This window comes from Exserohilum turcica, assembly GCF_000359705.1.
Source record: "Exserohilum turcica Et28A unplaced genomic scaffold SETTUscaffold_5, whole genome shotgun sequence".
NCBI classification, from domain to species: Eukaryota; Fungi; Ascomycota; class Dothideomycetes; order Pleosporales; family Pleosporaceae; genus Exserohilum; species Exserohilum turcicum.
Genome location: NW_007360266.1, coordinates 823,769 through 833,779, shown reverse-complemented (window position 1 = coordinate 833,779; position 10,011 = coordinate 823,769). Strand labels below are relative to the sequence as shown.

General features: G+C 44.9%; 3 protein-coding genes across 3 annotated transcripts; 2 read left to right on the top strand and 1 right to left on the bottom strand.

The window, feature by feature from the left end:
* Window positions 1-3,707: 3,707 nt before the first annotated feature.
* Window positions 3,708-5,653, bottom strand: SETTUDRAFT_43080 (uncharacterized protein). The gene is made up of 2 exons (XM_008030667.1): window positions 5,573-5,653; window positions 3,708-5,520 (listed from the first exon to the last, which is right to left on the bottom strand). Exons 1-2 carry the CDS (start codon window positions 5,641-5,643, stop codon window positions 3,786-3,788), a joined length of 1,806 nt encoding a protein of 601 aa, XP_008028858.1. The 5' UTR covers window positions 5,644-5,653; the 3' UTR covers window positions 3,708-3,785.
* Window positions 5,654-6,216: 563 nt separating this feature from the next.
* Window positions 6,217-7,328, top strand: SETTUDRAFT_33530 (glycoside hydrolase family 17 protein; the record flags this gene model as incomplete). Its single annotated transcript, XM_008030610.1, has 2 exons — window positions 6,217-7,235; window positions 7,286-7,328. 2 exons carry the CDS (start codon window positions 6,217-6,219, stop codon window positions 7,326-7,328), a joined length of 1,062 nt encoding a protein of 353 aa, XP_008028801.1.
* Window positions 7,329-7,741: 413 nt separating this feature from the next.
* SETTUDRAFT_33529 (uncharacterized protein) lies at window positions 7,742-8,071 on the top strand (the record flags this gene model as incomplete). Its single annotated transcript, XM_008030609.1, has 1 exon — window positions 7,742-8,071. The coding sequence occupies one exon, from the start codon at window positions 7,742-7,744 to the stop codon at window positions 8,069-8,071; it is 330 nt and encodes a 109-aa protein (XP_008028800.1).
* Window positions 8,072-10,011: the final 1,940 nt, after the last annotated feature.

The following is a 10,011-nucleotide window of genomic DNA, read 5'->3' as shown; positions in this document are numbered from 1 at the left end:
TTAACATCTACTTTCTGTTATCAAAATAGCTCTTTAGCACTAGGCGTCTAGTAAGCGATAGCTATCGCTTACCTAGCAAAGGCCGAAGCACCACAGACACACTTCAAGCACAAACTCGTATTTGTAATAAATCTAGTTAGAACGGCCTCGGCCAAAGTCTTACATAGCCTCGAGCTCACTAGACTCTAATGGAACAATAAGTAATAGGCTTAAAAGCGCCCTTAACGCAACTATAAACTAAATTTAAAGCGCCTAAATAAGTTAGAAGAGGAGGATATTATTAGACGTATTTTTAAAAAGTCTACGCGTGGATTTGCCCTTATAAAGGCTAAGGTTTAAGTAATAGCTAATAAACTATTAGAAAAGCGTAGTAGCAACCCTATTAGCAAGAATTAGGTTAAAAACTTTATTAGGTAGACTACTCAGCTCTATACGCGCTAGAGCTGTTTCTATAATTACTAGTAAGCCGCCTATAAGGACTTAGTAGCTATCTAGCGCTAGTTCAACTTAGTTTAAGTAATAAGGTAGAAGTAGGGTATTTGTAACGGGCTAGGTAGCCCGCTACAGTACAGATAGCGGTGGCTATCTTATGTATCAACTACTCAACGATATCAGCAGCTCTGATATCTTGTGCCAGCCTTTTTGGCGCGGTGGGCGCGTTGTAGTTGCGTGCGCAGTCTAATAGGACTCGACCCGTTACAGTATTATAGACAACAATATCTATAACTTTAATAAAACTAGCTTTATAATAAGTAAGATTTTATTATAGTTATTAATTATAGCATTAAAAGGATATAGAAAAAAGAAGTAGATATAGCTAAGTAACTATAAGTAGGTTACTATGATCTAGGGCGTAGGCGCGTTAGGTTGCTAAATACCACCCTTTATTATCTTTGCAAGTAAGGTGCTTATTAACGTCTAGTTTAAGAATTTGCCTACTAACCAGGTTCTTAAAGTTAGTTCTTATAGCTAAACAAATAATTAGCTTAGTCTTGCCTAGTTAGAGCACTTTAATACCTATACAAAGAGCTCTACTATAAGTAGGTATCAACTACTTATTATTAATAGCTATAAAAGCTACTACTTTATTGATTTCTAAGATGTTTATAAGGAGAAGAATATTGTGCTTCTCTATATGCCTGCGCACTTGTCTTACCTAATATAGCCCTTTAACGTCGCCTGCTTCTCGCTGTTAAAGCGCAAGTATAGTAATGCTCTTTTAGGCTTAGCACGCAACCGCACCTACTATATTAGCAAAGAGACCTTCCTACTAGCCTTTAAGACTACTTTTAAGCAGTCTATCACGAAGGAGAATATCTAAGCTAGCTTTAGAGGCGCTAGTCTAGTCTTACACAACCTATAGGCTATGTTATCTAAGCTTAATGTAGTAGTGTCGACACCTGTATAATCATGTCAGATAAGTGGCAGAATCCGGGTGCGGACTCGAGCACCAGGATTCTGTGATCCCAACCAGTCAGGGCTGATCGCCAAGACCTAACCCTAGGCGAGGCTGATACTTAGCGGCCTACCTAATACAAAAAGCAATAGCGATAGCTCTTATAAGGGGCGCGCCCTCGCGCCCCTACAGACGACAGAACACACAACAACTCAATACACTCAGTTTCTATACTTAAGTTTATCACAGTCTTTTATCACAGTGACCCAAAAACAGTCCTTGATCAGAAACCCCTCACAGTCTGACAAATCACTACAATAGATAGCTGCCTAGCAGGCGTAGACACTACGCAACGCGCGTAAGGTTAAGGCTTAAAGTACTCTTATTTAATAGAGAGTAAAAAACCGCCTTAAGTCTTTTATAAATTCTTTTAATAAGAAAGTTATATAGCTAAGTAAAGGGGCTTAGTAAATAGCATATAAGATAACGCTTATAAGAGAGGAAGTAGCTACTCTTTAAGAGGCTCTAGATATAGCAAATAAGCGTAAGAGCTATAAGCAGCAATACATATAGATAAAAGAGACTCTTACTATAAGTAAAGTATAAGAAGTATTAGCTAAATAAGTAGGTAGTAGTTATAGTAATAGTAAGAGTGCGTTAAAGAGGGTGTAAGGAGAGTAGTAGTGCAGGCGTTGTAAGCAAACTAGACATAACGCTTATACCTACGTAGTTAAGATAGATAGTGTAAGTAATAGTAGCAATTCTTATAATTAATTTAGTATATTATAATAGTTTATTGGCTATAATAAAAGACTATAATCACGTGTTAACGTTAACGCGCTAGTAGGGAGTGACTAACTCGCTTAGGTGACTAACTCGCTTATGAACCACGTTATATAAAAAAGAGGTTAAGGATTTCTGTTAAAATATAATACTACCTACTACTACTATTAAGCGTTTACTTTTTTATTCTATATTCAAGTTATTATCAGTCCTAACAAGTAATATATCATCTATTTTAAATAACTTTAATTCAAAGTTAATAAACTTTTTTAACTTATATTAAAACTATATAAGTATAGCTAAAATAGTAATACTTTATAAAAAAACACTATAAGAAACTATAATAGTAGCTATAAGAAGAGGCTTAGTTAATAGCTTTTTAGCTAGCTTATAGTATATAATTTTAAAGCTTATATAAAAAGGAAAGTAAGGATTTATCTTAGAATATAATACTGCCTACTACTACTATTAAGCCCTTACCTTACTATTCTATGTCTAAGTTACTAGTAGTACTAGCAATTATTATAGTAGAGTTATTACGTGTTAAAGTATAGAGGTTAAGACTTTAGTAATAGTAGGGGTGTTGCATTAGCTGTCCTGTTGCACGCACTGACCACCTATAGTCCGTCGTCTCTATCGCGGAATCGGTCATGGGGCTATATTTTGTCACTTGGGAGATCTAGATATCCGCTGTTAGTGCTGCTGAGCCATTACGATGCAAGATTTACTGTCGGGATACCATTGCGATGCTGCTCAAATGGGCAAGGTGGTACTCAAGACTGACTGTTGGATGAGCGGCACGGCAACATGAAACCTGCAACGTACCCCTGCGGTAGGACATCGGCGGTTCGTGTTGAAGGGATATTTCGGCCCATAGGAAAGTGGCGGAATATTACCACCCTCTTGATTCTGCCCTAGGCACTCGCTCCGCCACATGCGCAACCCGTGAGATCCAGGCACTGGCCCTCTTCAGCTCTCAGTCTTTTGTTGACTGCACTTTTCAGCGGTCTTTGCTTGGTATGTCGATCGCCTTCTCAGCCTACCTTAAGTGATGCGTATGTATCCACATGGTGCTCGCGGCATGCCTAGTGCAAAATCACCTTCTCCACTTCCATGCGCCTGATCTCCGGGGCTAAATCTCCTGAAGCTCATACGCTGCTGTTGAAAAGGCTAGAGCAGGAACATCGGCGGATTGCGCTGTTGCAAACATCGGTGCCGATGACGTGACCCCATGCTTCCCCTTTTTGATATGCCGCTTCAACTCCCTTGAATGTGGATACCAAGCTTCGAACCCATTAATTTTGCCTTTTTGCGTATTGCGAGGAATGGGGAATGACTCTTTGGCCCTAGCGCCCCCAGGGCAGATTCGGGGTATGCACATCATGCTGTGGATATGTATCACGGAGCATTGTATATCAAAGTCGTGACAAGACTGCTGGACTGGACAAGGATACATCCAAGGCTTTGAGAATATAAGCCTTCGGTGCCATGCGTCACAACAAATTAGTGCGGCTGAAATGAACCTGGAAAACTGCTTTTCTGGCCTACTACGGCCAAACCTACGTACTTACAAATTGAATTTTAGCATGGCGTGATATCATTAAAATCATTCCGAGTCGGTGATGCAGCCTTGACTGGCATCCATGACAAAGCGCGCGTACTTAAACAGTGTACCCTTTTGGTACTTCAGTGGAGGTGCGGTCCACTTCTTTCTCCTCTCAGCAAGCTCCTGTTCGCTAACACCGATATTCAGTTCGTTCGATTCAGAGTTGATAGTGATCTCGTCGCCGTCCTGGACAAGACCAATAGGGCCCCCTTCCTGCGCCTCAGGCACAATGTGGCCAATCAAGAAACCGTGGCTGCCACCGCTGAAGCGACCATCTGTGATGAGTGCAACATCCTTGCCAAGGCCAGCGCCCATGATGGCGGAGCTGGGCTTCAACATCTCAGGCATACCAGGTCCGCCCTTGGGGCCTTCGTATCGGATAACCACAACCGTCTTCTCTCCCTTCTTGATTTCACCGCGCTCAAGAGCGGTAATGAAGTCGTCTTCGGCATCATAGCACTTTGCCTTTCCGGTAAACTGTGTGCCCTCCTTACCGGTGATTTTGCCAACGCAGCCACCGGGGGCAAGAGATCCTCTCAGGATCTGCAAGTGACCAGTCGACTTCAAAGGCTCGCTGAGCGGCCTGATAATCTTCTGCTCGGCAGGGAAGTCCTTGACTGTCTCCAAGTTCTCCTTCAGCGTCTTACCAGTGACGGTCATCTGGCTTCCGTCAAGAAGGCCCTCCCTCAGCAGGAACTTCAAAAGTGATGGTGTGCCACCAATGTCGTGAATATCGGCCATGACGTACTTGCCAGAAGGCTTCAAATCGGCCAACAGTGGGATGCGGTCACTGACGCTCTGGAAATCGTCAATGGTCAGCTTGAGACAAACCGAGTCGGCAATGGCAATCAAGTGAAGAACAGCATTGGTCGAGCCACCAGTAATGCTGATGACAACCATGGCGTTCTCTAGCGCTTGGCGGGTAATAATGTCACTAGGCCGGATATCCTCCTTGAGCAGGTTCTTGATGGCGCCACCGGCGGCTAGACACTCGAGCATCTTGGCCTTGGAGTTGGCCGGGTTCGAAGAAGAGCCAGGGAGCGACATGCCCATGGTTTCAATCGCGGTAGCCATTGTATTTGCCGTGTACATGCCTCCGCATGCACCCTGTCCGTTGCAAGCATGCCTGATAATGTCGAAACGTTGATCCTCGGTAATCTCACCCGTGATGAACTGTCCGTACGCCTGGAAGGCGGAGACAATGTCGATCTGTTGGTTTTCGAGAGTCTTTGCGCAGCCGGGCTGAATGGTGCCGCCGTAGACCATGAGCGAAGGTCTGTTGACGCGTCCCATAGCCATGATGACACCAGGCATGTTCTTGTCGCAGCCGGGGATGGAGATGTTGGCGTCATACCACTGGCCGCCCATGACAGTCTCAATTGAGTCTGCAATAACCTCACGCGACTGCAGCGAGTAGCGCATGCCTTTTGTACCCATGGATATACCATCACTGACACCAATGGTGTTGAACTGCATGCCCAATAGCCCCGCCCGCTCTACACCCTCCTTGACCTTGTTGTTCAGGTCCATGAGGTGCATGTTGCACGGATTGCCCGAGTACCACACAGACGAGATGCCGACCTGGGCCTTGTTCATGTCCTCCTCGCTCATACCCGTGGCGTACAGCATGGCCTGCGAGGCGCCCTGCGACTTGGGCTGGGTAATGTGCCTGCTGACCGAATTGAGTTCATTGTCCGCTTTGGCGGAGCGGAGTGTGGAGCTGGAGAGGGCACGTCTGGAGCAGTCAGTCTCGGCGGAGGGGCTATGATTACTGGGGAAAAACATACGCTGCATGCCATTGCGGCTGCGGCGAGCACCTTGCGCGCGCGAGAGGACCTCCGAAGCGTGCGAGAGACATTGTGGCTGGCTATTCACGTCCTCAGAATGTCGCGGCAACGATTTATCAATGCGAGCTCGGAAGGCGGAGAACGCGGAGTCGGACGCCTCTCCGTTGGGGCAGCCGACCAATGAGGGGTACGATGATGATGTGGCTTGGCATGCTTACATGCGCTAGGCGCACCGCCTTTCGACTGCCTCGGATGCTTCTAAATGATGACCGGAAACAAATCCCACATCATAAAGCATCCTTCCAGCAGCAATGCGGTCACACTTAAACTTTGTCTACTTCCTGAAGATGCATACCACAAGATTTTCTATATGAAGAAATCCTGCTGCCAAGCTCATTTCATTGTGGCTCCATTGAACCCCTCCATTCACTTCAATCGCTACAAAGGACGTGTTTCACGTCTACCCCTGTGAATGGCTCGTCACAAACAATAGCTTCAATAATAGCATGGAAACATGTCTGTCAATAGTATAGCAATTCACCATGTTCGAGTTGACTATACACGGCGTGCTGACTGACCCTCTCTACTCTCGATTGACCCTTCCACCCCTTCTTTTCCTATTTCCCAAGCAATAAGTCAACCCAATGAAGTACCTGCTAATCAGCCCTCTCCTTCTCCTACCAAGCTTTGCGCAGGCCACGAGCAAGATATACACAGGCTTCAACTATGGCGCCTTCTGGAGTGTAGAAGCGAATGCCAAAAAGAAAGCCGACTTTCTCGATGGCTTCAACCTCGCTAAGAACCTCACCACCGACATACCGTTCGACAGTGCGCGTTTATTCACGTGTAGAGCCGCTGGGACACTCAACGAACCAACCGAAGCATTTGACGCAGCTGTAGAATCCAAGACTAACCTGTTGCTGGGATTTTGGATCACGCCGGCACAAAAGGGCGCCTTGCCCGATGAGAATATCAGGAATGAAATGGCTGCACTGGAGAAAGGATTCAAACAGCACGGCCAAGCACTTTCTGATCTGATCATTGGACTCGCTGTGGGTAGTGAGGATGTCTATCGCGCCGAGGAAGCTGGCGAGCTGGGCGTCACAGCAGATGTTGTCGGGCAAGCTATTAGCCAAGTAAAGAAAGGCATTGCAACATCTTCCTTTGCACAGTACATGAAGAATAAGCCCATCGGCCATGTAGATACTGCCAAGCACGCTGTGGTAAATAAAGCCGATTTCATTGGCGTGACCGCTTACCCATACTGGCACAAAGACAGCATCGACACAGCCAGCACGAGCTTTTTAGGCTCTCTACAAGACGTCGAGAAGCGCGCCGGCGACAGACCGATCTGGATTGCAGAAATGGGCTGGCCGTCAGCTGACACAGAACAGCACGGTGAAGCTATTGCCGGAGTAGACGAGCTCCAGAGATTCTGGACTGAAACCGGATGCGCCGTCTTCGGCAAATACACAACGTTCTGGTATGAACTGCTCAAGGATTCTACGCCGGATCAAAAAGCCGACTGGAGCCTCATCGATACCATTTCACGCAAACCCCGTATCAACAATTTGGGCTGTGGAGCACCCAAACGGCATCTTCCAGCAGCTCCCCCAGCAAGCTCGCCCCTTGTACCCCAGCCTATCCTGTCGGCCTCTAACATGTCCACTGGCTTCAACATGCATTTTATCGCAAACACTACATCTACACCAGTATCTTCGAACACGCAGCCAGATACCAGAACAGCACAGAGTAGCACCTCGACCGCCAAATCAAGCACAAGCTACACTACAGTATTCGAAACAACTACAGTGACACCACGCCCTACACCCTCTCCTCCACCAAGCCTCTCCAGCAACACATCCCTCGTCACAATCATCATCACCAGAGATGTCAACAATCAAGCTCATCAAGCCGAGCTAACTTGATACAGTAATAGGCTAGCTTTTTTAGGCCTAATCATTACTATATCGCGTTAGCTCGGCTTGATGAGCTTGATTGTTGACATCTCTGATCATCACACAAACAATCACGACCTTGCTCCCTTTTCCACCGTCCCTGGCCCCCACAATAAGTAGCGAACACCCATTTTCATCCCCTCCATCCGCTTCGACACAAACCCCCACAAACGCAAACGCAAACGCAACCTGGTGCGTCACAGTTGCCGACATGGATCGAAACGGCATTCCAATCACCATTGCCGGCGGGCCTGCCGCTGCAAACGGCGAATGCAGTTCTCCGCCTACATTCTATGGGTATCCGTATGCCACTACTGCTGGGCCGGTAGCAACGCCATCAGAAGTACCTGTTAGTCGAGCGTGGTGCGTTACCATGGCTGATGTTGATGGGTTTGGGCAGCTGGTTGCGGTTGGGGCGGGGCCAGCGGAGTTGGATGGGGAATGTAGTAGTGTTTCTTCGAGTGCTGCTGTGGTTACGAGTGGTGGTTCTTCCAGTCAACGTGCGTGCAAGGCACGCGGTTCACAGACTGCAGTGGTGTAGGGTGCATGGGCAGGATCTGGGAATGATAGTTGTGCCGGCAGGATGATCGTTTGATCGAAGGTTGGGATTTGACTGCGCCTATTCAAAGGCTGGAATCGAGATGTCAGCATCATGCTATTTACACTACAGAGGGGTGACAGTAAAAAAAAGTGTTTAAAAAAAATAGAGATTTTAAAACTTAAATAACTTAGCTATTTAGATAGCTAAAAATAAGGAAGGCGTAGATTTAGAATAACAAGAGCTAGTAGTTTAGTATAGTAGACTTAATTTTTACTAAGTAGCCATAAAAAGATATATATATAAGAACATAAAGAAAGAAAAGCTATATAATATAAGTACTTAATAAGAATGAACTAGTAAGCTAAATACTCCAATTTCTCATATAGTATTGACTATAGTATGATATAAATTTTATTTTCTATTTATCTATAATTTATTACTTAAATTTTTTATTATTAATGAAAGAAAAAAAAAGTTGATTTGTTTTCTTAGCTATAAGCTTTTTAGAAATATAGAAGTAATTTATATATAATTCTTAATTATATAGTAAAATCTTAGCTTTGAAAGTAATTATATTAAAATTCTATAAAGATATATATATTAAAAAATGATTTTTTAGGGTATCTAAATCTTATTCTTTTAAAAGCTAAAATAGTAGAAAAGATAAATATAAATAATAGCTAATTACTAATATACTTATTTATAGCCTATCAATGAAGTTATAATAGCTTTAGTATAAAAAAGGTTATAATATATTAAGTGTTTAACTAGTTTAACGTGTTTCACTAGTAAGCGGGCCACCCTAGTATGTAGGCCACTTCCCTATAATATCCTACCTTTGCAACAACAACGCGTAATGTCTTAATAACGCAACGCGTTAAAAACTTATACTAAAGTAGATCTATTTCTTACTATTACTAATCTTAATTTTAAATAAATTTAGAGTAAATAACGTGCTACTACTACCTATAGCGTCCTATAAATAATAATTTAGCGTTAATAAGCTAGATAGCGCCCTTAAAGCGATTAGGAGCTACTAGTAAGGTGCCTAACAAAACTAGAAGAGGAGGCTATTACTATGCGTGTAATAGTTAAGGCTAAGCGAGTGTAAGGGGCTGCGCTCCGTGGAGCAAACGCTTGGGTATACAAGGATTGTATTTGATAGAGAGCTATCTACTCTACCTCGCGCAGTGTTTATTTACTTGTTAGAGAAAGGTTATGCTAAGTGCTTGTGCGCGTTATCTAAGCGCTGCTTGGGCGACACGTAGATGCCAGGTTATAAGGGTACAACCCAGCGTTTGTTATCTAAGCGTTGCTTAGGCAACAACACCAAGATTCTATCAAGGAGCTATCTAAAGGGCGCTTAGCCCGTTACAATACCCCCTCCTTTGGCTAGAGTCGCACCGTCTCTTTAGAACCCTTCTAGGAGGCGGCCTTTACTGTCCCGTTTTGTCTCTGTAAAGGCCTCCTATCAGTCTACTGCTTCCGCGTCTACTAGCAGGTCTGCTAGTTCGAGCGTTGTTTGGTGGAAGCCTCTCCATTTTACCTCGTAGTATAGCTTACGCCCCCTTCCGCGGCGGCGTACCTCTTCTGCTACAATGTCCTCTACCTCCCATTCGTCTTCTCCGTCCACCTGCAGTGGCTGCGGCTGCTCGTCGTCTTGGGCTTGGCTTGGCAGTGGGTCGTTGCTGGCGAGTTTCAACCTGTCCACATGGAATACTGGGTGAGGGCCAGGCGGGGTATCCAGCTGAACCGAATGGCTATCGACTACTCTAATCATAGTATACTTGGCGTTCTTCTAATCAAGCTTCTTAGAGCTCCGCCCTGTACTGTACTGCTAGTCAAGTTTTAGCCAAACTTTGTCCCCTACTCGAAGGCTCTATGCTTCCCTCCAAGTCTTGTTCGCCTGCCTCTCTTGTTCCTGTTGTGCCTCTGCCATA

Coding starts and splice junctions, on each gene's coding strand:
- SETTUDRAFT_43080 (XM_008030667.1), bottom strand. CDS start 5,643: ATGTCTCTCGCACGCTTCGGAGGTCCTCTCGCGCGCGCAAGGTGCTCG. Junction 5,521..5,572: donor CAGCCGCAATGGCATGCAGC/GTATGTTTTTCC, acceptor TGACTGCTCCAG/ACGTGCCCTCTCCAGCTCCA.